The sequence below is a fragment of the Chinchilla lanigera genome, unplaced genomic scaffold, assembly GCF_000276665.1.
Source record: "Chinchilla lanigera isolate Chin_1 unplaced genomic scaffold, ChiLan1.0 scaffold00021, whole genome shotgun sequence".
NCBI classification, from domain to species: domain Eukaryota; kingdom Metazoa; phylum Chordata; class Mammalia; order Rodentia; family Chinchillidae; genus Chinchilla; species Chinchilla lanigera.
The window spans coordinates 26,382,494-26,409,612 of NW_004955422.1; the positions used below are offsets into that span (position 1 = coordinate 26,382,494).

A 27,119-nucleotide genomic window follows, 5' to 3' on the forward strand; every position below is an offset into this window, starting at 1 on the left:
CTCGGTCCAGGTGCAGTGTCCTCACCTGGATCATGGGGAAGGCTGCTGTTTGGTCCTCAGGGTTCCAGCTTGGCCTGGGTCCTCCAGGCACCCTCCAGCCCCCCTCTCTTTACTCAGAGCTCCTGTATCAGCTTCTCATACTGGAAGGAGACAGTGTCCATCCTGTTGAACCCAGACCGCCAGTCACCTTCTGCCCTTGTCAGCTACATCGAAGAGCCCTACATGGACATAGACAGGGACTTCACTGAGGAGTGACGTGGGGCCAGGCCTTGGGAGGCTTCTGGGCCAGGGCCAGCGCGGGTGCGCGTGGGTGCCCGTGCCTCACGCCCTGCCTGTTCCCATCCCTCCCTGCCTCCCCATCGCTGCCCGCCTGTCCCAGGTCCTGACGTACAGGCTCGGCGGTGGGAGGGAGCATCCTGCAGGCCCTCGGCCCCTGCGTCTGGGGGAGCCTCATGATCAGGACTGGGGCACCATGCTCGCCTACCCCTCGGAACCCGGGGGCCCTGCTGGACTGCGCAGAGGAAGAGGACTTACGAAAATTGCTCTGTCTGAGCTCTTGGCTGTCCTGGGGTGGTAAGGGAGATAGGGGCCCCCATCTGTGAGCTGAGCCTCTGGGCCCAGGCGGAGGTCCTGAGCCTTGGGCAGGCCTGGGGTACAGAGAATGCCACCTTCCCCCAGGCCTGCCCCTCTGTTGTCCCCTCCCTCCCTCGTCTTCCTTTAGCTCCTCTGGTTCTGTTTGCTCACTGGCCGCCGTGTTCATCCCAGGAGGTTCCCCGAGAAGCGGGGACCTCGTCTCTCCATCCCTGGGGCATGAGGTGGCTGTGCCTGCCGTGCCCCGGGCCAGCATCTCCTGCCTGAGCCCGAACACAGGAGCCTGGCTGGGAGCTGATCTTCGGCCCTTCCTGTGTTGCCAATTTATTAACAACAAATAAACCAATTAAACGGAGACTATTAAAGAACTTTATTTTAAATGACAGATGTGGACCTGATTTTGTCCGTGGGACCGTATTCCCCTCCTTCTCAATTCCAAGAATAAGGGGGACACAGCTGTTGGCACAGACATGGCATTTACTCAGGGAGTTCCGGGCTTGGGAGGATGAAAGGCCACAGATGGAGGGAGGTGAAAAGATGACAGGATCCCAGCAGATGTCCCTCCTCAGCGTGAGGCCAGGCTGTCACTCCTTGTGCTAAGAGGCAAGGGAGGCAGAGTGAGCTGCACCGCCTGTCTCCACCCCCATGCACCCCACGTGGAGGGCAGTGCCCCTCAGCCCCTCACCTTGGGGCCCAGGGCATCGCGGGTCCGCGCCCGCAGCTTGTTGGCCTGCGTCTCTGCCATGTCTGCCCGCTCCTCTGCATCGTCCAGCTCATGTTGAGCCTTGCGGTACTTGGCCAGGTTGGTGCTGGCCTGCTGCTCCTGGGGACACGTGCAGGGACTTGGTTCCCCTTTAGTAACTGAAGTGGACTTCTGGTCCTCCCTCCCCAGGACCCACGGGCAGGAAGAAGGAAGCGGAAACTCCTTCAGACGCCTGTGTGCCACCCTGCGCATCACCTGCGCGGTCACCTCCAGGCCTACCCGAGGGAAGCACCTGGGGCCAGAGCTCAGTCTAGTCTCTTCTAGAGATGTTCGGAACTTCAGGGGCGCCACTGAGCTGGGACGAGGGAGCTGCTGCCGTTCAGGGGATCCTGCACTGACACCTCACCTGCCGCAGGCCACCAGCAGACCCTGGAGCTACAGCTCAAATTGAGTCACCCTTGGCATGCTGACCATCCCGGGTGCCCAGACCCCAGTGTGCTCACCGCCTCCTCAAACTGGCGCTTGTAGCTCTTGACCTTGCTCTGCAGCTTATCTACCAGATCCTGCATGCGAGCCAGGTTCTTCCTGTCCTCCTCAGCCTGGGCGGGTGAAGGGCACTCAGGCTGTGCCCAGACTGGGCCAGCCCCAGGGCCACCCCCAGGGCAGACCCTGCCGCCCACCTGGTACGCAAGCTCCTTGACCCGACGCTCGTGTTTGCGCACACTCTTGAGGGCCTCAGCGTGCTTCTTCTGCTCTGCGTCCAGCTCGGCCTCGAGCTCCCGCACCTGGGGGCAGCCGTGGGGGCGCCTGCTGGCTTAGCCTGCCAGGCCACGCACCTGCTGGGGGAGGGCTTGCGGAGCTGCACATACCTTGGCCTCCAGCTTCTGCACCTGCTTCTTCCCACCCCGGAGGGCAGCCTGCTCGGCCTCCTCCAGGCGGGCCTGCAGCTCCCGCACCGTCTGCTCCAGAGTCTTCTTCATCCGCTCTAGGTGTGCGCTGGTGTCCTGCTCCTTCTTCAGCTCCTCGGCCATCATGGCCGCCTGCGGGGGAGGAGAAGGTGTGGTCAGAAGGGCAAAGCCCTGGCGGGTTTCCTCTGGGCTCTGCCCTGCACTCCCCACCCTGCTGCCGAGCCTCACGTCGGTGATGGCCTTTTTAGCCTTCTCCTCGGCTTCCCGCCTCTCCTGGGCGGCCTCCTCCACTTCCCCGCTCAGCTGGGCCAAGTCTGCCTCCAGCTTCTTTTTCTGGTTCAGCAGACCTGTGTTCTGGGGGAAGCAGAGACTCAGCTGGCCGGGGGCCCCCTGCCCTCATTCCCCGTGGGCATCCTTGTCCCATCCCCACCTGTGAATGCAGGAGGTTGAGTCGCTCAGTGGCCTCCAGCAGCTCCTGCTCTGCCAGCCGCCGGCTGCGCTCGCCCTGTTCCAGGACAGCCCGCAGCTCTTCGAGCTCGGCAGCAAGCAATGCCGTGCGGCGCTCCAAGGCCTGCGCCTGCTCCCGGAGCTCCGCAGCCAGCCGCTGCTCCTCGTCCCGCCCCGCCTGCTCCTCCTTGAGTTGGGCCTGCAGCAGCCGCGTGGCTGCCTGTGCCTCCATGGTTTGGCGGGTGGCGTGGCCCAGCTGCAGCTCCAGGTCATTGAGGTCACCCTCCATCTTCTTCTTGAGCCTCAGTGCCTCATTGCGGGCCCGGGTCTCCGCGTCCAGGGAAGCCTGCAGAGACTCCACGGCCCGCTGGTGGTTGCGCCTGTGGGAAGACAGGATGGGGGTGAGAAGGGTGGGGGCAAGGTACCCGCACAAATGCCTAGGGACTGCAGGAGATGGAGACCCATTTCGGGGAGGAGTCATCCTGCCCTGTTTTAAAGACTGTTGTGCTACTTGTTTCTCCCTATAGCAAGTTCACAGCTAAGAGTGAGGCCTGGAGACAGACACAGTAAACTCTGGGTCAGCCTGACTGTCTAACCGTGGAAATCCTTTAGCTTCACGGAGGTTTCCCTCTGCAGTGGAGACCTGAGAAAGCCAGGTGCCAGAGGAAGACTAGATGTCCAGGTCAGCATGCCACCAGGGGCACAGACACTGCTTTCAATCGTTTCTCTGCCGGGAGGGAGGGCAGGAGACAGACCTCAGGTTAGTGCACTCCTCATCCTTCTCCGCCAGCTTCCGGTCCACTTCTGCCTTGACCTGCGATAGCTCCAGCTGGATCCGCAGAGTCTTGGTCTCCTCCAGTTCCAGGGCCCCCTGGCAACACAGAGGAGGCAGTGTGGGCTGTTCAAGGAGCAGTGTGACCGGGAATCACGGGTCAGCACCACTCGCCCCCGGCCATTCCTGACCTCAGCCTCCTCCAGTGCCGCCTGGAGCTCGCTCTTCTCCCCTTCCAGCGCCTTCTTGGCTTTCTCCAGTTCCTGGATGCTCTTCCCACTGAGGCTGACCTGGTCTGTGAGGTCACTGATCTCCTCTGCAGGGAGGACAGGGCGTTGAGTTGCCACCCGCATGGCTCGTGCCCCAATCCAGGTTACTTCCTCCAGCCCTACCGCAGGGTAACCCTAAGGTGCTCCCAACCCTGGGTCCTACCCTGCAGGTTCTTGTTCTCCCGCTTGAGCGTCTCCAGGGCCTCAAGTGCCTCTTCGTGGCTGTGCCGAAGCCGGAAGAGCTCAGTGCCCAGGCCACGGGCTTCCCTCTGTGCCGCCTCCAGCTCTCGCTGGGTCTCTTCCTCCTGCCGCCTCCGCTCCTCCAGAGCTCGCTCCAAGTGTCGCTGCTTCTTATCCAGGGCAGCAGCTGCTGAAGTCGCCCGCTCTAGCTCCAGGGTCACATCCTCCGTCTCTGTCTGCAGCCGCAGCTTAGCCTTCTCCAGGGATGAGCACTTGGCATTTGCAGCTTCTACGCCCTCTTCTGCCTCCTGCAGTCGCAGGGCCAGCTTCTTTCTGGGCCACGGACCAGACAGGGTGAGGATGTGTAGGGCAAGCGGTCTGCAGCAGCAGGGCCCCTGGCTCTGCCCTGCCCCTCAGCAGGGCTCAGGCACAGATGTGACCTGGTGATCGCCCGGCCTTCAGACACTCACTTGGCCTCCTCCAGCTCCTCGGTCCTCTGGATGGCATCTGCCTCGTATTTGCTCCTCCACTGGGCTACCTCTGCGTTGGCCTTGGACAGCAGCCGCTGTAGCTCTGCTTGGGCCTCAGCCTCCTCCTCGTGCTGCTCCCGAAGGAGGTCGCAATCGTGCCGCAAAGCCTGTACTGCGTGGGCCAGTGCACTCTTGGCCTGCAGGGACATCAGTGGCCTTAGCATCAGTCAGGGCCCACAGCCCCGGTGCATGCCGGCCCACTCTGCAGTCACCAGTGCTGGCTAACCTTGCTCTCCTCCTCCAGCTGCCTCCGAAGTTCCTCCAGGCTCTGGGCAGCAGAGGTCTTCCCACGGCTCAGCTGGCTGATCAGAGACTCCTTCTCCTCCAGCAGGCGGCCCAGCTCCCCTGCAGGCAGAGGGCCAGACAGGAAGGTCGGGTGGGTATGGGCGGTACCTAGGCAGGCCCCACTGGTGCGGCCCAGCTGTACCCCAGCCTCACCATTCTCAGTCTGCAGCCGCCCACGCTGGGTGCTTGCATCTGCCAGCTGCCGCTGCAGCTCTTCTATTTTGATCTTGGCCTCACTGAGCTGATCTTCGTAGGTCCTGCACAGCTTCTCCGCACTGGCCTGGGACCCAAAGTCAGGGGTCAAGACAAGTCTGCACCAGTGGGTAGGATCTGGGGCCGCCAGTTAGAGATTGGGACCTGGGACTGGGAACTGAAAAGCAGATAAAGGCCCAGGAACCGAAGGGAGATCAAAGCTCCATGTTTGGGATCAGGGATTCTACCACTGGGTTACACGTTCACAGGTAATTCTGAACCTCAGAATTGGGAGGCCTAGATTGGTCTCAAGGACAGCAGGTCAGGTGAGTGTTGGGTACTAACTAGATCTAGGGGTAGTCGTCAGAAGTTACGGTTGAGCAGTATAAAGGTCAGGGTCAAGGTGGGGGGAGGGGGTTCAAGATATACAAGTCAAGATATGTATTAGATCAGAGTTCAAGGATCTGAGGTTGCAACTAGATGCTGGGTCGAAGTGACTTGGGGCCAGGGAATGGGATTTAGGAGTCAGGGTTTGAGGTCAGGATTGCAGGGGCTGAGGACTGGATGCCAGGTATACGGGTCGAGGGGTCAGGGTCAGGGTCAGGTACGTAGTCAACGCTGCTGTGGGCTCGGTACTAGACGAGGTAGCCGGGGCCTGGGACGGGGCAGCTCCGACAGGCAGGGCTGGCTTAGAGTCAGGTGGGTCAGGAGTCAGGAAGAAGGCAGACACCTTGCTGCGGGCCAGGGTCTCCACATTTGCACCCAGATCGTCCACCTCCATGCGCAGCTCACTCTTTTCCTTTTCTAGCTTCTGCCGCACTCGCTGCAGGCTGTCCACCTGCTCCCCCAGCTCCGCCGCACTGTCCGCCTGCTTGCGCCGCAGGGTGGCCACTGTGGCCTCGTGCCGCAGCGCTGCCTCCTCCAGCTCCCGCCGCAGGCGGCCCAGCTCAGCCTCACGCTTGCGGCAGCCCTCGCGCTGCCCGGCCGATGCGCCGCCCGCCTCCTCCAGCCGCTCGCTCAGCTCCTCCAGCTCCCGGGCTGCCTCTGCCCGCTGCTTTTCCACGCGGGCCCGGGCTGCCCGTTCGGCCTCCAGCTCCTCCTCTAACTCCTCGGCCCGTGCCTGCGTGAGGGTAAACAGGGTGTCAGCTCGGTGGACTTCCGGCCCTGCTGGGCCCTCCCAGGCCCTCTGAGCACCTGCAACTCCTTGATCTTCTTCTGCAGTTGGGCGCCCAGGAGCTGCTCGTCTTCTACTCGCAGGTTTAGCTGACTCAGCTCTGAGTCCTTCCTAGGAGCACAGGGTGGGCTGAACCACGAAGGCCTAACTGCCATCCACCTGCCTGGGGCCCTCCACCCCCACTCCCGAGGCCCTAAGTGACCACAGCCCTGCATACCTGCTGCTCTGGGCCCTGCTGCCTTCAGCCCTGGGCCGGGAAAGGCAGAACACTACCCCTGCCCTACTGCACCCATCTCTCAGCGCCTCCGCCCCACAGACACACACTCCAAACCTCCTCAATAACGGGAGTGGTAGCACCCAGAAGGGAAGGAGGACACAGTCAGGCCTGGGAGGCCCTGCCACCCCACACCTACTTCTTGAGCATTTCCTCCAACTGCTGCTTGTCCTGGGCGGTGTCGGTCACGGCCTCCTGCGTCAGCTTCAAGTCGCCCTCCAGCTTGCGCTTGGCCCGCTCTGTGTCCATGCGCAGCTTCTTCTCCTGCTCCAGGGAGCACTCCAGCTGTGGAGCGGGTAGGGCTCAGCTCTGGCTGGCCAGCACCTGCCTGCCCCCGCCCCCTGAGTGGCCCTGACTTACATCATCCACCTGCTGCTCCAGCCGGAGCTTGGCCTTGGCCAGGGCACTCACGCGGTCCTCCTCGGCCTGCAGGTCGCCCAGAGCCTGCTGATGTGCCTCCTGCAACGCCTTCTTCTCCTTGGTCAGCCGGGCCACTGACTCGTCCAGTGTGGCCATCTCCTCCGTCAGGTTCTTCACCTGTGCCAAGACCAGGGACACCACGGGAGGTCCCTCCCTGCACTCTGGTCTGAGCAGCCACCACCCCTTCCAGCTCTGACCGCCTCACTGTAAGCCTCCATGCTTCCCCTCAAGGATAAGCCCTCCTCGGGCTGTGCGGAGGGCTTCGTGGGTGAAGGCTCAGCCCTGGACAAAGGCCCTGGCCTAGAATAACAGCAGCAGATGTCAGCCACTCCTGTCAAGAGGGGTTTGAGGCAGCTGTTTCCTAGTCCTGGCCTAGTCCGGCACACCTGTGAGAACCCAAGCAGGGAGCTTATCACCCCCTTAGCCTCACTTAGTCTCGGGTACACCTGCAGCTGCCTGGCCCCAGCTTGGCCCCTGGGCTTGAGTCCGCCCCGCAGCTAGCCCAGCCCATACCTTGTTCTCTGTAGCTTGCTTCTCTTTCTCAGCCTTGGCCAGCGTCAGTTCCAGGTCATCAATGTCTTTCTTGAGCTCCGTGCACTCATCCTCCAGCTTGCGCCGGCGCGCGGCCAGGTCAGCATTCACTTCCTCTTCATCCTCCAGCCGCTCATTCAGCTCCTTCACCTTCGCCTCGAGCTGCACCTTCGACTTGATCAGCAGGTGGCAGCGCTCCTCGGCATCTGCCAGGTTTTCCTGCTCCTGGGGGGACATGGGTGGGGCCAAGTTGAGAGTTAGCTGAGGGACACAGGGCCAGGCACTGGAGAAGAAAGTACTTTGTCCATGCAAAGGTCTGACGCTCACCCTCTGCTGGGCCCTGGGGACCAAGGCCTTGACCTCCTTTTGGCCCTGGAGGGCTCAGGGAGAGGGATGCATAGGGCACCACCAGGAAGGTAACAATTAGATGGGCTGGGACAGCCCAGGGGGAAACCTGAAGAAGAGCTCTGGAAAAGCGCACGGCCTACTCCCACGCACAGGGCTGAGGCCCTCTGCGGTGCAGGTCAGCCATGGCAGGCAAGCTGAGCCCTGCACAGCCACTGAGGGACCCCGGAGAGACCATCCCTTGAGGGACTCGGGTAATTGTTCCCTTTGTTTCTTTTCTGACTAGCTGCACAACTGCTCCTGCAATAGTGAGTGACTTTTATGACTATGGCCTCTTCCCATCTGGAGCTGGCACTTAAATGATACCCAAAACCTGTGCTGAAGGAAGGACAATTTGTACTGTAGACTTGGGGAGTTCTCAGACCCTTGGCCCGGCCCTCTAGCTATGATCCTGTTAGTTGCCACTTGGATTCCCACGGCCCTCATCCACAGAAGGAAGCAAGGGTCTGTTTCAAGGGCAGCCAGGAGGGTACAGCTGGGGAGCTGGGGCTCATTTGCAAGTCTGCAGGACGCTAGGGATGAGAGCATTGGGGCACATGGACGGACAAGGCCCACGGTGAAAAGGCCGGGCACAAACCCGCGCTCACAGACCTCATCTCATGGTACTTCAAGGGCAGGAAGAAAGGCCCATGGAAGGCCTAAACACCCAGAGCACTCCAGGGCCACCTTGGCCATAGCATTTCCTCAGAGCAGCCTGGGTTCTTGGAGTACCAGGGGACCCAAGTCAGCAAGGGGAGCCCTTTACCCTTCCTACTCACTGCCTGCAGCTGCAGGGCCAGGTCATTCTTCTCCTGGGTGACACTGACTTGAGTCTCCTCCAGCTCTTGGCGCTTGGCCTCAGCAGCTGCCAGTGCCCCTCGCAGCCCTCGAAGCTCTGCCCTCAGTGCTGCCAACTCCTCCTCAGCTTGTGCTGAGCGCAGCAGCGGCTTCATCTTGAAGAAAAGCTTCATCCATGACCAATTCTTAACGGCATTGAAGGCCCGGATGTTCCACTGGATGGTGAACAGGGCATCCCTAAGGAGAGGGAGCCCCTGTGAAGCCAGCCCAATGCTCCCTTCTTCATGGTGAGGTCAGAGGGCCCCTGAACATCTACCCTGGCATCTCACTAAGCCCCTGCCCATGGTATCTTGGTATCTCAGTGTTCCCAAGAGCCGTCTAGAGAAGGACCTAATTCCTGCATTAGGGGTGAGGTTGAGGGAGCAGCCAACGCCCCACAACTCTGCCCCCTGCGGAGGGCGGCTCTTGAGACCCTAATGTCCAGGGGACCCCTGGAAGTGCAAAGGTGTGGGGATAGGAGTGGTGTTAGGTCACCAGGCCCTGGGGTCAGAATGCTGGGCTCACCTCCCAGACCTAGGGTGCGATACTCACAACACTGACCTCTTAAGACTGCCTCACACTCTAACCAAGAAAATGCAAATAAAGTATCTGGCCCAGGCCTGGAAACCACTGGATGCCACTGTTATTTCTCCAAGCCATAATTCCAAGATGGCCAGGACTGGAGCTGCAGGTGCTCTCACCCAAGCTGTGAGACGTGGAAATGGGGCCTCCGGGGCTGGGGGCGCAGAAGAGAACTTCACCCCAACCATCCACAGAGTATAATCTAACTGGAGGTGAGGAGCCTGGTAGCTCTGCGAACCAAGCGACAGTAGCCACACCTCCACCCATCCACTGTCCCTTCTCACACCCACCTGCCTCCCAGCATGCGCTGGTACTCAAGGCGCATGAGGCGGCCCCGGCTTCGCGCCTGCAGCAGCGTCAACACCTTGGCCAGACGCTGGTCACGGAGCTCCTCCAGGACACCCAGAAGCCCAGCCTTGAAGAACACCTGGTGACCGGGGGATAGAGCAGCCAGATGTGACCTGTGCTCAGGGTGACCGTCCCCACCTGGGGTCAGCCTTAACTCCAGAGTGCCCAGACCTTGGTGTGACCAAACTGGTACTGGGTGTGGTCAATGTCTAGCGAACCCAGCAGCTTCTCTGTGGCCTTCCTGCTGTCCATGAAGGTGTCATCTGGGATGGCACTGGGGTTCAGGATGCGGTACCTAGGATAGCAGGGAAGGGCTGGTAAGCAGAGGACAGGACATAGGCCACTGAGAAAGGGGAAGCCAAGGACAGAGTAGGCCACTGGAGTATCAGGGGAATCATTTCTGGTCTCCTAGATGTGGATGCAGATTGCACAAGGTCACACACTGAACAAGGTGGCAGGGGAGGTGTCACCATATGGGGATTTGGAGCATTCTGCTCAAAACCCTTGGGATGTGTTTAAATGCACTCAGTATGTTTTTTAAAAGAGGATGCAGTTTTCACAAATGTACTACTTTTACAATTTCTAAAGGTGAAAAAATATAAAGGTAATACATTAGACCATATCACAAACAAGAAACATTTGGGAGAGAATTCTACTCAAAAACAGCAAGGGTTCCTAGTATGTCTACCCCTTAAAAAGATACACACACATTTGCACGGGGTCATGTGGGTCATGGGCAATGTGACCACATTACGAAGAAAAAAACCTAAGCACATAAAGTTGTCCCTCACTAGGAGGGCTTGCTTTGTTTTTTTGAGACAGGGTCTTGCTATGTAGTTGAGGATAGCTTTGAACTCACTATGTAGCCCAGACTGGCCTCAAACTCACAGTGATCCTCCTGCCTCAGCCTCCTAAGTGCTGGGATTATAGGGTTGCACCACCATGCCCAGTCCAGGAGGGTTTGTTAAACAAAGTACATGATTAACTAGACTATGGACCATTTAACAGTCATAAAAAATGGACAATGATGCAGACTTTAGCTATTGATAAAAAACAATTTCTAAGAAGCTAAAAGAGTAAATGTGATCCAAAATGTACAGCAGATATTGTAAAACGGGAAGAAACTTCAAAAGGAAAGAGAAACTGGTTTAGGGGAATGGGAAAAAAGGGAAAAGCAAAAGAAAGAAAAGTATGTATTTATATAAGATAGTTATGCTGCTAATTTCTCTCAGTTCATTGAAAAGATAGGTTTATGCTAATATTGTTTGGACAATTAAATGCTGATATCTCACATTCTGAGCAACTAAAGATAACAATGTGCAATGTATTAACCATTATTACCCCTCCTATCACATTGTTTTGGAATTTTGTGTGTGTGTGTGTGTTTGGGTTTTTTTGTTTCTTTTTCTTTAAAATTAAGAAAAAAAAATTTTCCAAGACTGATCATCCCATGAAAACAAACACGCAGAACGTGCGTGTGCGGCAGGTGGCCCAGGCCTGCGCACGCAGCGCTCCGTGTGGTGTGCCTCCCACCACCTTTTTGGTGTGTGTCCTGCTTGTACAGACATTTGTGAAGGACAGCATGGGTGACCATGTTATCCCCGGAAAAGGAAGGAACAATGAGTACTTTTAACCTAACAAAATCAAACCGATCAAGGGAAGGGGAAAGGAAGCTGTTGGTGTTGACAGAGCTCTCAGCACACACCAGGCACTAAGTGAAATCCAGTCTGTGTGAATTCCGCTTCAACTCCCAAAGCTACATCTGTCTGCTCCCGAGTTCAGAAAAACAATCCAATCACCCCTTCAACTTTTCTTCCAAGATGCCTGCTGGAGACATCTCCAAGTTGATATGCTCAAGACAGTGCTCTGACCACTACCCTCCCATCCCTCAAATCAAAGCACCCTGCCTTGTGTCTCACCAACCTGCCTTGTATCTCACCTGCCTTAAATCTACCACCAACTCCCCAGATGCTCCGGCCCCAAACCTGGGTGTCCCCATGGTCTTTCCTCTCTTTTCTAATGCTATATCCAGGTCACCTGCAAGGCCTGTTGGCCCCACCTCCCACATTTACCCCAAGTCTCCTAGTTTCTCTCCCCAGCTGCCCCCCAAGTCTGAGCCACCACAGTCTCCCACAGGGACACCTACCCAGCCCCTCAGGGCCCCCACCTCCTCCTCAGAGATTAAAACCCGTTTTCCCTTAGGTCCTAACTTATGCCTTTTCTGCCCCTCAGGCTCTGGCTTCCACCCGGAGCTGAGGGCCGGGGAGGGGGCCGAAGGTGGAACCGAGTGAGTCAGGGCTAAAGGAGGAGCCACACACCGCTGCCTGAAGTCGGCATAGAGCAGCCTGTTGGGGAATCCTTGGCGGCAGATCCGGATCCCCTCCAGGACCCCATTGCAGCGTAGCTGGTGTAGCACCAAGAAGGCATCCATGACCCCTGGACGTGGTGGGGGTTAAAGGAAAAGGTCAGAGGTCTAAGGTCACAACTTCCAGCCCTAGAGAAAGGAAACTGTTCACAGCCAGGGCTCACTGTGGTCTGTACACACCCTGGGGGAGAAGGAGACAATCGCTGCCCAATCTCTACCCGGTTCCCTTCCTTCCCTGGGACCCTACCTGGGGTCTTGTTCTCATTCGGAACGATGCAGCGGACGAAGTGGGGCTGTGTGGCCCGCAGGTTGGTCATCAACTTGTTGAGGTTCTCCTGGGAGTGAGGAGAGCGGGGAGAGGCACAGAAGGGGCAAAGAACCAGAATTGGATGCCGCAGTGGGTCGGGCCTGGGAGGACTGGGCCGAGGGTCTAATGTGCTCTGCACCTGTGTCCTTTCACATTGCTCCTCGTGACAACCGGCCCTCTTCCATCACCGACCTCATCTTCCCCTCCCCCCCAACAGGTCCCGCCCCTCAGAGACCCTGCGGCTCCCTCCCTTCCCCCAGCCCTGCTGAGGCAGCGTGGGGACGGGAAGCAGCACAGACTTGCTGTGATGTTCACGTGGAGAGGAATTAAACATCACTGCAAGTCTTAACGGCCGCCCGCCCAGGGCGCAGGGGACACAGCCGGGAGTGGACGGGACCACACGGGGCCTCATCGGGGCCTCACCTTGTGCAGCTGGGACACCGTCTGGAACGATGCTGCCTTCTTACGCTTCTCCTTCACTCCAGACTTGGGGGGCTCCGCTAGCAGAGACACGAGCCTGTCACTGCAGGGAATGCCACTCTGTCAGTCCCTGTGGGGATGGCAAGCTTGTCCCTGGGTACTCACTGGAACAGGAGCCTGAATAATTCTCATAGAGAGTGGCCAGGAGCTTGTTCTGCGACTTTTGGAAGATGGGGACCACCGTCTCATTCAAAGGATCCTTGTTTTTCTCCAGCCAGCCCACGATGCTATAAGGCACCTAGCAGAGACGAGACGGGGGCTGAGCCACGGTGGGGAAACTGGAGGAGGCAGCTGAGGGCTGGGCTCCAACGTAAACCTACCACGCCTGCATAGTGGACCACCTCAAAGTGGGCCTGATATTTGCGCTTTTTATCAGGCCGAGGCTGCTGGAAATTGGGTGATTTCCCTGCATGGTTGTCATAGAGCTTGGCCCGGAAGCTTGCATCTGAGGCCTTGGGGAACATGCACTCCTCCTCCAAGATGGACAGGATTCCTAGTGGCTGGGGACAGAGAACAAGCTTGAAGGGCCAGCCCATCCTGACTGAGCCGGACCTTTGTCTCCCAAACCACCGCCCTCTGGGAGCCATTCCAGATCCAGATTGGGGAATCATCTCATCAGCGGGCTGGAGACCAGACCAGCTCCCAGGATCCCCACCTTCAAAGAAAGAAAAGTTTGTGGATGGCTTCCATCTCCTTTCTGCCTGAGTCACAGCACAATAAATTTTCTTCTTTGCTTATAAAACAGGCATATCCAAACTGGCATCTCTCTACTCACTCTTGTTTTGTTTTTGAGTGGGTCCTTAGGTTGGCCTTGAACTCACTATGTAGCCCCAGGCTGGCCTCAAACTTATGGCAATCCTTCTGCCTCAGCCTCCCAAGTGCTGGGATTACAGGTGTGCGTCACCATACCCAGCTTTGTATCCACTCTCCTTTCCCAGCATCCATGGGGCATAAACACACATACACACACACACAAAATACATGGTAAGGAATAAAAAGGACACCAAGTCCACATTTTGATTCCCATACTTACTAGCTATTCAATTCACTAAACTTCAATTTCCTGACCTGCTAAAAGGGAAAATTATTATCTGTGTGCTGGTATCTTTCTTGAGTGTGATACTGGGGATGGACACTAAGAGTGCATTTATCACTGAGCTACATTCTTAATCCTTTTTATTTTTTGAGATGGGAATTGCCTAAACTGCCCTTGAACTGGCCTTGAACTTGTGATCCTCCTGTTTTAGCTTCCCAAGTAACTGAAATTACAGGCTTGTGCATAACAGCAAAAACTGTCAGCCAAAAACCAAACAAAAAACTGTCAGCTACCTAGATGCCCAACAGCTGAAGATCGTATGAGAATTGTGTGCTACATGATCTACTCTGCTTCCCTCAGCAATACTCAGCAGAAACTGGGTCTATAGCCATACAGAAAACGACTGCCCACAACAAAGGAGTTGGAGGAAATCAACTCAAGGGTTAAGACAGGCTTTAGGAGGAATGAAAAGAAAGTTTTTCCCATATTTCCAGTTTTTCCAGCTTTAATTTTCTTTCCTCTGTCCAGCACATCTACCCACACACACATGGTCCTGCCTCCCACTCGCACGCATTCTCCTTGCTGTGCCAGCATCAGCCGGACCCACCTTCTCAATGAGGTCAATGCAGGGCTGCAGGTCGAGGCCAAAGTCGATGAAGACCCAGTCAATGCCCTCACGCTTGTACTCCTCCTGCTCCAGCACAAACATGTGCTGATTGAAGAACTGCTGCAGCTTCTCATTGGTGAAGTTGATGCACAGCTGCTCGAAGCTGTTAAACTATGAGAGGGAGGTGCCACCTCAGCAGGCTCCTTGCAGATGGGACAATGAGGCCCCTAGGGCAGCGATTGCACTGACTCACCAGGCCCTGCTCCCACCCAGGATCCTCTGCCTTAGGAGAACAGAGCCTGGGGCTGGGGGCCATCTCTCACCTCAAAGATCTCAAAACCAGCAATGTCCAGGACCCCGATGAAGAACTGCCGGGGCAATTTTGTGTCCAGGGTCTGGTTGATCCGAGACACCAGCCACCGGAACAGCCGGTCATAGGTGGCCTTGGCCAGAGCCCCCACTGCAAACACCACCTGGGGGAGAGGGAGGCTGGGCTGGGAACTGGCAAGAGGGAGCCCTGCCTCACTGTCCCCAGTGGAGTTGGCCTTCAGACAGCTCACCTGCTCCACACTCTGGCCCTTGGTCACATACTCATTCCCCACACGCACCCGAGGGTGCAGAAGGCCTTTGAGGAGGTCCCCACTGCTGACTCCCATCAGGTAGGCAGCCTTGTCAGCACCTGGCAGGCAGACAGGTTGGCTAAGGAAGGAGGAGGACACAATGCGCTTGGGGGCTGTAGAGCATCAGCCTGGGGTTAAGGAAGGAAGCTGGGAGGAGTCAAGTCGGGGCTGGCACACTGTCAGCTCCGGCAAGGTGAGGGTCTGGAGTTGAGGAGTCAGAAACAGGTAAGACTGAGGCCAAAGGTCATGTACAAGAGTTAGGGTTAACAACGATCAGGGACAAGAGGTAGTGGTCAGGGTTGAGATGAAGGCTGGGCGAGACCAGGGTCGGGCCCTCACTCTCAGTGCCATCGGCCTCGGCCTGCTCTTCCCGCTGCTTCTGCTTGAACTTCATGTTGCCAAAGTGCAGCAGGGCGCCCACGGTCTTATAGCAAGCACACTTCTCCTCCACGCTGAAGCCCAGGATGTCCATGGCATGCTGGCAAGGGGGACACCAGGGGTTCAGAAAAGTATGGGACCCTCTAGGGTGCAGATAGGCACCACCCCCTGACAGTGCTCTGGTCCCCACCCAGCCCACATATCCATGAGCCCCCACACCACAGCTGCTCTGCTCAGCCCTCGCCCAACACGACCCGTACATCCGTGGCGATGAGCTCCTCCCCGTCATCCATGTTATCCACGGTGATGACGCCCTGGCTGCAGAAGTGGTAGTCATAGGGGTTCATAGACAGAAGCAGCATGTCTACGATACAACAGGGGGTGGGGCAGCTGTTCACCCAGGTGCTCTCTCCCATACCCCGTCTCAGCACAGAGAGTTCTAGGGGGCCCCAGCCAGCAGGAGCCTAGGGCCTCTTCTAGGATTTCTCTGGAACCTGGGTTTTTAATCCCCACCCCTGTGTCTGTGGCTTTTTTTCCAATTTAATTTTTAATTATGTGGTGCTGGGAACTGAACGCAGGCCCTTGTGCGTGCTAGTTTAAGGGCTCCACCACTGTGCCACACCCCAGATCCTTCTACTTCTTAGTTTTACATTTCCGAGGGTTTCTTCTTTTGGTTCTCCGAGGAATGCGCCCCAGCCCCTATATCTCACTCATCCCTTGACCACTGCTCATAGCCATTGCCCTGACTCAGAACTTGAGCTGAGTACTGGGACACAGAAGACTGAGCACACTGCCCTCAAGGGGCTTGCAAAGGAGGGTACTGGATGGACAGCAACACAGATTGAATTTCACGGTGCCAAAGTGCAGGGGGCGCCCTGTGGTGCTGAGAGGCCCCTAATTTCTGGGTGGCAGGAGGGGTATCAGTGTGTGTGAGAAGCTACATAACTCTGGCAGAACAATGGCACTAAGAGGCCCCTTCTCTGGACCAAGGCAGGGGCTCGGCAACATTCCCAAGTCCTAAGAAGGAGTAAGGGAACAGAATGGGCTCTGAGTCCCCAGTGAAGTAGGGGTGTCACGGCACTCACAACATGGAAGGAATAGCCATCGCAAGGGCCAGGAAGGGCCAAGCAGCCCCTTTGGGTTCTGGCTTCTCCCCTCCATCTGCAGCCCTTACCCTGCAGCTCTGGCTTCTTCCCCGAGAGGATCTGGTAGTAGACATGGTACCCACGCTCTCCAGGCAGCTGGAAGATAACTCGCGACTTCTCCAAGAGATCTGCAGAAAAGGGGAGCCCGCCTGCCATCTCCTGCACCTCCCCGAGTGGACATCCCAGGGGCGGGCACAGGGTGCAGAAGAGGAGACAGTGAGTGGTGCTACGTGCACAGGGGCCGGCCTGTGCTGGGAGGGTGTCTCTCCACCGCACCTGCGTCACTGTGTGGGATGTATTTGTTGTACCTCTGTGTGTCTCTGGCCAGGTGCTGTGGTGTGTGTCCTTGTGAATAGGCATGTCATGAATGTAGGTTTTTGGTTTCTTTTTGGATTGGGTTTTTTTTGTTTGCTTGCTGGCTTGTTTTGCGGTACCAGGGATTAAACCACCAAGGGGCGCTCTAACACTGAACTACATCCCCAGATTTATTTATTTATTTTATTTTGAGACAGGATCTCGCTAAATTGCTCAGGCAGGACTGGAATTTGCAATCCTCCTGCCTCAGCCTCCCTCAGTGCTGGTATTACAGGCAAACATGCCAGGCTGTGTGCAGGTTTTCATTTGTTGGTGTGTCAGTGTGTGCGTGCTTATCCCTCAGGATCTGGTCATGCAAGGTGGGGCACAGTCAGCAGAGGGGCTCCTCTGTGCATGTGACCTTAGTGTGCCCAGGGAGCTGGTGTCTAGGCAACTGGGCTACATTAGGCAGGATAAGCAGCCACCCCAGAGAGGGACTAGGAGCCACTGGGCAGGCAGCTAGGAAGAGTGGGGACTAAGTACAGGCAGGGGAGCAGCGGGCAGACCCTTTGGGGGTCAGAGAAAAGACTGCAGACAGGCTAGACCTCATCACAAGGAGCTCACTGGCCAAATAAGGATCTGGGTCTTCATCTTCAGGTGACAGGGGCTACAGAAAGTTCTTAAGCAGGGACAGGATATGGTCAGGTTAGGTCAGATTAGAATCAGAGAGACTGTGGCTGGATGACCCAGAGTGGAGACTGGTGTGGCACTCTGGTGAGTGGCGAGGTGGCCTGACATGGATACCGGCAGGGGACGGGTGTCAAGAGCAGGCAGCACTAAGTCCGAGCGAAAGCTCAGCTTGGCCTCTGTCCCTCCTTCCCCACCCTCCCACCACTCTCCCGGACTCACAGCTGTCAATATCCGCAGAGGCCAGCTTCCCAGAGGGACCAAAGTGGATGCGGATGAACTTGCCCTGCAAACACAGGGGCTGCCCTCAGCCCAGGGGCTCGGCCAGTGCCACCCAACCTGCTAGAGGCTCCCATGAGATCTGATGATCTGCCTCACCCCAGCCACCCACTGCCACTGTGGTCACTCACAAAGCGGGAAGAGTTGTCATTCCTCAAGGTCTTGGCATTGCCAAAAGCTTCCATGGCAGGGTTGGCCTCAATGATTTGATCCTCAAGGGTGCCCTGGCATTGGCAAGGGGTGAGGGGTCTGTCAACCCTGGCATTTACGGACTGGTAGCCAGTAAAGCCCACAGATCTTCTGTTGGAAGGGGAAGGGGTGATCCCCAGGACCTCAAAGTTGTTGCCTGCCCTGCTCCATGGGCCCCATACTTACCCCAGTCTTTGTCGCCAGAAATTGCTGGGGGAGACAGGAAGATAAGATCAGAGGGTGTGAGGTCTCTCCAGACGAGGGGGCAGGGGCAGCAGTCAGAGGGACAGCGAATGTTAGTCACCAAAACCTTCGCTAACAGTAAATGTAGCACGCATCTCACCACCCCGACTCCCCACAGAGTGGCCTCCTAGGGCTGTTAAGGGTTACGAGAATGAGGGAGCAAGCACAGCCCTAGGCAGGGGCTTGAGGCACAGGGCTGCACTAGGATCCCCCTCTGTCTCTGGCCTCCTTGGCCAAAGACACCCACACCCATGCAGTGCCAACTGCCCCAAGCTCTAGGGCTCCTGACTAAAATCTGCTCTCCTCCAAAGATCAGTCAAAGCACACCCTCCCCTAGAAAGGCATTCCTGACACTCTGACGCCAGGAAAGACCTCTTCCTGTTCTCAACCTCCCTACCCTTGCCTTCCCGATGGCCCCTCTGCTCACTTCTTTGGTACTGTGATCAGATGTCTTCATTAAACATTTTATACCCACTGTTATTCAAAATGGCCCTGCCTGACGTATTAAAATTAAGACTCAGAGCGGGGAGCTGACCTGTCAAGAATACACAGCAAGTAGGGCTGTAGGGCAGGCCGAGGGTCCTGCCTCCCTCCGCGCCTGTGCTCCGCCCCTCCCCTGCCTCTCCCTTGCTGCACCGAGAAGCACTTAGTGAACTGAGCTGATGCTCCTTCTTCCCCCCAGCCCCTCCTTCTCATTCCTCCATGTTTTCCCTTCCTTTTCTTGCCTGCCCTGGACGCCAGAGCCTGAGCAGAAAGGGAAAGGAAGACAGGAACGGATTCTGGAGAGAGCAGAGTGCTCCGGGGACTTGCGCTCATTTATTCATTTATTCACCCCCAGGGAACCCAAAACTCAAAAATGCCTCCCAGACATTGCTAGAGAGAGGGAGGCAGGAGAGAAGTAAGGGCAGCCTCTGCACATATTCCCACCCAGTGTTTCTGTTTATGGCCTTCTCTGGCCTGTTTGGCCAAATTTGGGCTGAAGGGAACGGGATGGGTACAGCCTTTAAGTTCCCGCATCCTGCAGGCAGCCTTCCTCCCACGCCCATCGCCTGACTGTCTCCCCTCCGCGCCAGGATCAGGGCCCCTTTCTGCACAGGTGCTCCCCTGCCTCCAGCCCTTCTAGCCGGGTCTTTGCCAGCTCTTGCCTCTCCCTGCCATCTTATCTTGTGACTGAACCAACCCAATTTTCTGAACATCCTCAAAGGCCTTTTGGGTGCTTAGAGACAGGGTGGGAAGGGAGGGAAGAAGAAAGAGTCCCAAAAAGTCAGCAGCAAAACAAAACACCAACAGCCACAACCAAAAAAAAAAAAAAAAAAAAAAATCAAAACCCAAGAAAATCAAGTTGGGGGGAAAAAGAGGGAAAAAGAAAGAAAGAAAAATGCCCCAGAATAAAGCAAGGCTCAACAGGACCAGACCAGGAGTGAGGGCTGTGTACAGGAGAACTTCAGCTTCTGGAAAGAAATGGCAGCCCATTGTAGGGCAGACACATGGTGGTCAGGGGGCAGCCACAGAGCTCTGAGTAGATGGCCCTTGAGCTAGGAATGGAATATTTTATTTTGAAAATGAAAAGAAAAACAAATATCTGGGTTCTGATTGTTTTGGAAATTTCCAAAAATCTTTAATTTTTATTTTTTGTTTTTTTGAGACAGGGTCTCACTATGTTGTCCAGGCCAGCCTCGAACTCTTGGCAATCCTCCTGTCTCAGCCTCCAAAGTGCTTGGATTACAGGCGTGCGCCACTATGCCTGGCTGAAATTTTCCAAATGTCTTACAGAAATCATGGGTCACAAAACTGTTGAGAATCTCCAGTATCCTCAGCTCTGGCTAAGTAATCTCTGTGTGTAAACCTGCTCTTTCTCATTGCCAGCAGGTAGCTGTGTTTTCAGTATATAAAAACCAAGAGAACAATCACTTAATAGCAAAAGCAGTCTCTTCAGTGAACTCTTTCAAACTATGAAGGTCACAATGCAAAAGAAAAATTACACAAAAAAGTTTAAGACTAGCAATGTGGCCCCACACACGTGCGTTACAGAAGGGCGCCTTGCAGCAGGCCCAGCACACACAGCAGGTCAGAGGTGGCCACAGATTTTCTGGTCAAGCCTTGCTCAGGCCAGAGTCTCCCACCAAAGTGAGAGGCTCAGGCAGGGCGGGGACTCTGAAGAATCAAAATTTTAAAAAGAAATAATAGTTTAAAAAGGAGGAGAAGAGAGAAAAGAAAAAAGAAAAAACAAGAAGCAGCAGCAGTGAGGATCAGTGCCCAGGTGGGCAAGTCTTACGGCCTTCTTGCCCGGCCCGTCTCCCAGGGCAGCGACGATGGCAAAGTACTGAATGACCCGCTTGGTGTTAACCGTCTTACCGGCCCCCGACTCTCCGCTTGGACAACACAAACATGAGTCACCAAGGCCCATCTGGTCAAATGCCCCCGCTCTCAACACCTCACCCCTCGAACATTCCCCCCCACTCAGCTCCCAAACCAGTGCCCCAAATCCTAGGCCCCAGCAATAGGTCAATCAGTCACCTAGGTGTTGTTTACAAAGCAAACGGCGGAGACTGCCCCGCCAGGTGATCACATGCATGATGATCACTGTTCCCTGAGCGAAACTTAGCTCCTGGTGCTGGAACAAATACTTTACCTCCACCTGTCCAGTTAAGCCTCAGAAAACTTTGTAAGGCAGGGACCCTTATTATTTTCTGGATGAGGAAATAGGCCTCGGAAGTTCTGACCTTTTCCTGCTGGGCCAGGCATATGTATCAACTCACTGACTCTTTATTATTCTGTGCTGCAGGTAGGATTGTTCTATTTTTATTGGTGAGGCTAAGGCCCAAGGACACACAGTAGAAAATGGAAACATGAGAACTTGAATCTAAGTCTATCTGATTACAAAGCCCTTGTTGCAAGTTTTTAGTGGTGTGTGTATGTGTATGTGTGTGTGTGCACATATGTATACACATAAACACGGTCTATGTTGGCTTGGCTGGACGTAAACCTGATATGTAAGAAATGTCAGCCAGACATGATGGTGCACATCTGTAACCTTGGCACTTGGGAGGCCAAGGGAGGGGGGCTGCCATGAGTCCCAGGCCAGCCTGGGCTAATCAGTGAGTCCAAAGCCAGCCTGAACGACATAGTGAGACCCTGTCCCCCGCAAAAAAACCAAAAACCTCAAAAATAAAAATACATAAAAAAAAAGAAGCATTGCCACTTCTCATTAAGGGAAAGGATCAGAGAGAGAAGGAGCCCGTGAGGATGGTGAGAAGGGGAAGGAACTCCTCCCTTCTTCCCTTTAGCCAGAATTAGAATTCCACAAAGGACCAAGGTGGAAGATTCAGGGCCCTGGGGAAAGGTGGTATTGGAGTTGGTCATCACTCCTGGGCTTGGGCACCCCCTTCCTCCGCCTACTCATAAACAGGGACACTCAGGGTGGGTACTCAGGCTTGATTTTGCTTCAGCTGGGACACTGTATCCAGGTGGTAACCATCCCCCTAAGCATTTTGGAGTTGTTTGTTTTTTCAGTACTAGGGATTGAACCCAGGGGCAGTTATTACTGAGCTACATCCCTAGTCCTTTTATTTTTATTTTGAGATGGGGCCTCACTAAGTTGTGCGGGCTAGCCTGGAACTTGTGATGCTCCTGTCTCAACCTCCCAAGTGGCTGGGATTACTGGCGTGCACCACAGCGCCTCACTCTAAGCACCTGAGATTCCATGCTGCAAAATGATTTTGGTTCTGCCTCTTCCCACCAAGGGACCAACAGTTCCCACCCAGCCCCCGGAGCCCCACACTCACGTGATCAGCATGGACTGGTTCTCTCGATCTGGAGGAGAGAAGAGGGGACAGGAAAGTCACTAGGTGAGGGAGCAGCAGGCACTGGGGAAGCCAGTACTCTGCCCACGGCTGAAAATGGAGAGAACCGAGGGCCGTCTAGATTGGAAGGGCAGAATGCTGTGCTAGTGTCCATCAGCCTCAAAGGAGGGCAGTACAAGTGGAGGGAGAAGGCTCTTTAGAGGCCTTCCTGAAGCCAGGGCAGGGGTCTTAGATCCGGGAGAAGGGAAGAGGTGGCCCTTACTGCGCAGCATTTCGTTGTAGGCGTTATCTGCCACTGAATATATATGAGGCGGGGCCTCTGAGCGGCGCTTCCCCTTGTAAGCAGCCACCACAGAGGCTGTGTAGACTGGGAGCCATTTGTAGGGGTTGATGGTGACACAGAAGAGGCCTGAGTAGGTCTGAGGAGAGAGTGGAGAGGTAGAGTTTTGTTAGGGGAGCCCAAGTTCCCATTCCCAGGCCCACATCCTCACAACTCCACACCTATGACATTCCTCAAGAAGCCACCTGACACGCCATGCTCTCTCCTGGGGCTGTCCAGGCCCTTCCCAGCCCTTTCTCTGGCCCCCAGCTCTCCCTCCAATTGGTGGCTCCACAACTGGTAGCTGAACCTCCTTGGCAGGACCCAGCGACATCACCCAGCCCTTACTCTAGGCGGCCTTCACATTCAGCTAGGGCACTCCTCTCCCTCCTCTGTACTAGGCCCCTACAGCCCTAGTGGGCTCCTCCAGCCCACTCCAGCCCCGCCTGCACAGCTCCCTGCCCTGGCCACGGCTCACATAGATCATCCAGCGAGCATAGCGCTGGCGCAGGTTATGCAGCACCGAAGCTTCGTTGAGGTGTGTCATCATGGCCATGTCCTCCAGCAGGTCAAAGCGGGGTGGGTTCATGGGCTGCAGCTCAGTTTCCCGCACTGTCAGCACCTGCCAAGGAGGCGTGTCATTAAGATTCGGGATGGAGAGGGACCGACTGACCTCACCTTTCACTCCCACCCACAGACTCCCCATCCTCCTGCACCAAGTTAGAATCCCACAGGCCAGGAGATGCACCCTCAAGAACAGAGGGGCTTATCTCAAGGAGGGGAGAGAGGAACCTTCTGGTCTTTTGTCTCCACGTTGACTCTGCCCCCAGTAGCCTCCGATTTGACCTCGGCCTCCACGTAGGCATCCTGTTCATCAGGTACCCAGACTCGTTTCTTCCCTGGGTTGCAGAAAGATCATCAGGACTAGGAGAGGGGCTGAGGTGCCCCCAGGGTTCCAGCTGGGCCTCCCAAACTGTATCCCGAGAAGTCCTTCTGGCAGGACACAGGAGTCCTTGTGAAGACCCCTTCAAACCCAGGGCAGAGCTAGGAGGATCCCTAGAGATTGAAAAAAATCTCTGGATTGGAAAAATGTCTGCTTTGCACACTTGGGTTCAGGTCCCCATTTCAGTCATCTATGTCTTGTGACATGGGAAAAATCCCTTTCTTCCCGCAGCTATTCCCTCAAACACAAAGTGTCATGAGGCTCTCCAGAGGCCCCGTATGAAGCAGCCCCTTGATGCTGCATCGGGCACATAACTTGCAGCAGGCGTTTGTCTTCCCAATTTCACTGAAGATTCAGCTCTTAACTATGTCCAAGGCTCTTTTCTGCCTGGCTAGCTGGCCCCAGATCTTTGGAGAGCCCAAATTTTGTTATTTTATTTTTGTGACAGAGCCTCACTCTGTAGTTCAGGCTATCCTTGAACTCGCTACGTACTCTAGGCTGGCCTTAAACTAGTATTGATCCTCCTGCCTCAGCTTCCTCAGGGCTGGGATTATACACACGCACCACCACACCTGGCTTGGAGACCTAAACTGTGCGGCAGTTTAAAATGGATGCTCATAGTGCACACCTCTAATCCCAGCTACTAGGGAGGCTGAGGCAGAAGAATCATGAGTTCAAGGCCAGCCTGGCCACATAGTGAGATCCTTGTCTCATAACTAGATAGATGCCTGGCAGGTGCAAGGTCCTGAGTTCAATTCCTGGTACCAAAAAAAACAAAAACAAAACTAGATGGATAGATAGATAAATAGATAGTCAGACAGACAGACAGCCTGACTGACTGACTGATGGACTCAGACCACAGACTGCATCTTCTCTTCTCCCTCCCACCTGCTAGCCAAGTGCCTTGATCAGGACCATCTGCATACCTTGCAGCCCTCTGTGCAAAGTACTACAAGTTCCCTTGTTTAAAATTTATTTTAAAATTCAAGGTAGCAGCTTAGTGTGGTGGTGCATGCCTGTAATCCCAGCACTCTGAGAAGCTAACGCAGGAGGATCTCAAGTTTGAGTCTAGTCTAGGCAACTTAGTGACTTAGGGACATCTTGTCTCAAAATAAGAAATAAAAAAAAATTAAAGATGACAATATTAAAATGGTGAATTAAGCACAAGGCCTCTCACAGCATGATGCCCTGTGCAGCTCTAGAGGCTGTACACCTCTGAAGCCGGCTGTGGCCCTGGCTCCCACCTCCCCAGGATGTTGAGAAGTCGCACAATAAGTAATCTACTCTGGGCTGGGTGCATAAAAAGCACTCTATACACATTGCCTATTGTTATTATTGTCCTATGAGCAAACCAGGTCATAAATAGTAGTCTTTATTCCTGTCCCTAATAAACAGTGGCTTTGGCTCTGTGGAAAGTGCTAAAAATAAGCCCCGCACAGGTTCTGTGGAGATGTGAAGGCTGTCTGCACATAGGTCTACTGGTCTCATCTCATCCTCACCCTCCAGCCTGAGTGCTCACAGACTGCAGCTCCAGGAGGCAAGTGATATTATCCCATTTTACAGAGGGACAAACCACAGCTTTCTCACAGATGCACAGTGAGTACAATGTCCCTGGGGCTTTAGCCTCCATGCCCCAGAATCTGAAGAAAAGGTCCAGAGGTAAAATTATCAGGCCCTGTGAGTGCCTGATAATTTTAAGTGGAAGGCCACCTGTCCCTACCCTGATCCTAGTTTGAGCCCATAGGGCTGTGCCCACTCCCTACTGCTTTCACTTACCATCCCATGGGACAGTGTGCACCTTCATCAGCTCCTGGTAGCCCTGGCGCAGGTAGCAGGCGGATTCCCCGAGTTCACTTACATCCATCATGGTGGTGAAAGGCAGAGGAGAACAGCCTGGAAATCTGGGTGATTCTAGGCAATCCTAGACGGCAAGCACTGGAAAATGGCAGTGACGAGCAAACTGAGAGACCCAGGTCTGATCCCATACCAGGTATGATCCTCCAATCCAGAGAGCCTAATATAGATGATTCCCCAAGTAAACACCAACACACATGCACACTCTCAAATACCAGAGCATTCTCTCCTACTGAGATGGAAGACCCATGCTCACCCAGGGACACTCTCACCCGCCCGCCTGCCCTCGGACTCCAGCCCAGCCTCGATCACCCACCTCGGCACCACGGTGAGAGCAGGGAGCTGTGCTGCCCCTTTTTATTGCGGCAGTCAAGGTCAGTGGAGGAGAGCTATGTCAGCAATCTCCACGTGTCACAGCCCCCCCAGCCTGGCCACAGGACACAAAAAGCAAATTCCCTTTTATCTCTACCAGCACAGCCCCTGGGCTATTTTTACCTCCTATTGTCAGGGGATCACAAAGGCGAGAGAGACACTCCACTCAGAAACAGGGAGGCTGGGATTCAGACTGACCTGGCAGGAACAAGGCAGTACGGAGCTCTAAGACAGAAACTGAGTCACAGATAGTCTGCTACACCCAGAAAAAGACCCACACTCAGAGAAATAGAAAGCAAAGAGACTAAGAGAGGGGAACCACAGAATGCCCTTCGGGACCACCTAATCCAATGGTATATATCAAGGTAAACTGAGGAAAGCACTGACCACGTCTCACAGATCAGCAGTGACAGAGACAAGTGAAAATGAGAAACAAAAAGTGAGGATCCCTCTCCAGCACCTATACACTCTTCCTTTGCCTCTATCTCCATCTCTCTGAGGGCCTCTAAGAGAAATCACACATGTAGAAACTCAAACGAGACTAAAGAAGTAATTTGGCTGAAGAGAAAACAAATTCATGAAATGTAGATGAACTGAAGAGCCCTTTCATATTCTAACATTCAAGATTCTCAAGAAACCAACTTTCTGCACCTCATTCGCAAAAGGGGCTGAGGGTGCTGGCTCTCAGGATGCCTGTTACAGGTACTTTCAGGCTCTCTTCTGTCACCTCAATTCTGGATGCTACAGAATTTTAGAATCACAGAATCAAAGGATTCAACAATCTAAGACACTCGCTATTGAACTAGAGCATCCCAGAGCCAGAATTCCAACCAGACATCAGCCTGAGCTCAGAGAATGAAAAGATCTAAGAACTGAAGACACCAGACACACAGAACTAGAGTTCCAGAGGCAGGATTCCAACTGGACATCAAACTGAGCTCAGAGACTCAAAGGACCCAAGAAATTTAAGACAGGACACACAGAACTAGAGTTCCAGAGCCAGTGTTCCAACTAGACAGAGCTCATACAGCGAAACCTCTGTACCAGTGGCCTACCAATTCCAAACAGACAATGTGCTAAGTAAGATATATAGAACTAACTCCAAAGATACATTTTCAACCATATACAGTTCACAATGGGCAAAACTAGTACATGGGGATAGAAGGGAAAGAGTAGTCTTCTGAGGGAGAGCAATGACTGAAGGGACATAAAAGAAGCTCTTTTCCCCCCCCTTTCATGTTTTGAGGCAGAGTCTCACTCTAATTCAGGCTGGCCTTGAACTCACTATGCTCACTATGTAGCCCAGGTTGGCCCCGAACTCTCTCAAATTCTTTTGCCTCAGCAGCCTGAGTGCTAGAATTACAGGCGTGTGCCACCTTACCTGGCAAAAGAGGCTTTTCAAAGCAGGAAATGCTTTGTGCATTAAACTAAGCAGTGATTTACTGTACGTATCTTACATGAATTTTTTTTTTTTTTCCAAAAAATACATTACTAGGAGGATGCTGGGACACTACAGCAAGGATTGTTAAAATGAGTCTGAGGACACAAAGCCCTAGTGGCTTCTTAGGGCAAATTATCAGATGGCCTGTTGTGGTAAAATTAAACTTTGGAGGGGATTATTGAGGAGTCCTGGCTTACCTGGATAGCTGTACAAAGATGGCCCAGGAGCACACAGAAGGACATACAAAAGGAGAGCTGCAGAGCAAGTACAGGGATGCATTTCTGAGGAAACAATGTGTTATATGTAAGTACACAAAACAGAAGGATGTGA

General features: G+C 54.7%; 2 protein-coding genes and 1 pseudogene across 3 annotated transcripts in view; 2 read left to right on the top strand and 1 right to left on the bottom strand.

Moving 5' to 3' along the window:
- The window catches only part of Trpc4ap (transient receptor potential cation channel, subfamily C, member 4 associated protein), an 81,528-nt gene extending 80,557 nt beyond the window's left edge, over positions 1 to 971 (top strand). For both annotated transcript variants that reach the window (XM_005384808.2, XM_005384809.2), the window contains exon 19: positions 118 to 971. In XM_005384808.2, coding sequence (XP_005384865.1) covers positions 118 to 255 — 138 coding nt within the window. In that variant the 3' untranslated portion in view covers positions 256 to 971. The remainder of the gene's footprint in view (positions 1 to 117) is intronic.
- Positions 947 to 27,066, bottom strand: Myh7b (myosin, heavy chain 7B, cardiac muscle, beta). The gene is made up of 42 exons (XM_013514051.1): positions 26,987 to 27,066; positions 24,899 to 25,057; positions 22,972 to 23,078; positions 22,658 to 22,801; positions 22,123 to 22,279; positions 21,843 to 21,870; positions 20,333 to 20,429; positions 18,001 to 18,024; positions 17,757 to 17,849; positions 17,569 to 17,632; positions 16,395 to 16,493; positions 15,481 to 15,584; positions 15,182 to 15,320; positions 14,783 to 14,901; positions 14,546 to 14,695; positions 14,223 to 14,393; positions 12,900 to 13,079; positions 12,685 to 12,817; positions 12,523 to 12,599; positions 12,040 to 12,127; positions 11,746 to 11,863; positions 9,599 to 9,722; positions 9,370 to 9,506; positions 8,440 to 8,695; positions 7,259 to 7,501; positions 6,686 to 6,862; positions 6,465 to 6,610; positions 6,072 to 6,162; positions 5,608 to 5,997; positions 4,839 to 4,965; positions 4,627 to 4,745; positions 4,341 to 4,537; positions 3,854 to 4,203; positions 3,613 to 3,737; positions 3,405 to 3,520; positions 2,633 to 3,029; positions 2,431 to 2,556; positions 2,164 to 2,334; positions 1,975 to 2,079; positions 1,798 to 1,893; positions 1,277 to 1,414; positions 947 to 1,187 (listed from the first exon to the last, which is right to left on the bottom strand). The coding sequence occupies exons 2-42, from the start codon at positions 24,987 to 24,989 to the stop codon at positions 1,176 to 1,178; spliced, it is 5,826 nt and encodes a 1,941-aa protein (XP_013369505.1). The 5' UTR covers positions 24,990 to 25,057; positions 26,987 to 27,066; the 3' UTR covers positions 947 to 1,175.
- On the top strand, positions 26,879 to 27,119 carry LOC102015859 (annotated as a pseudogene).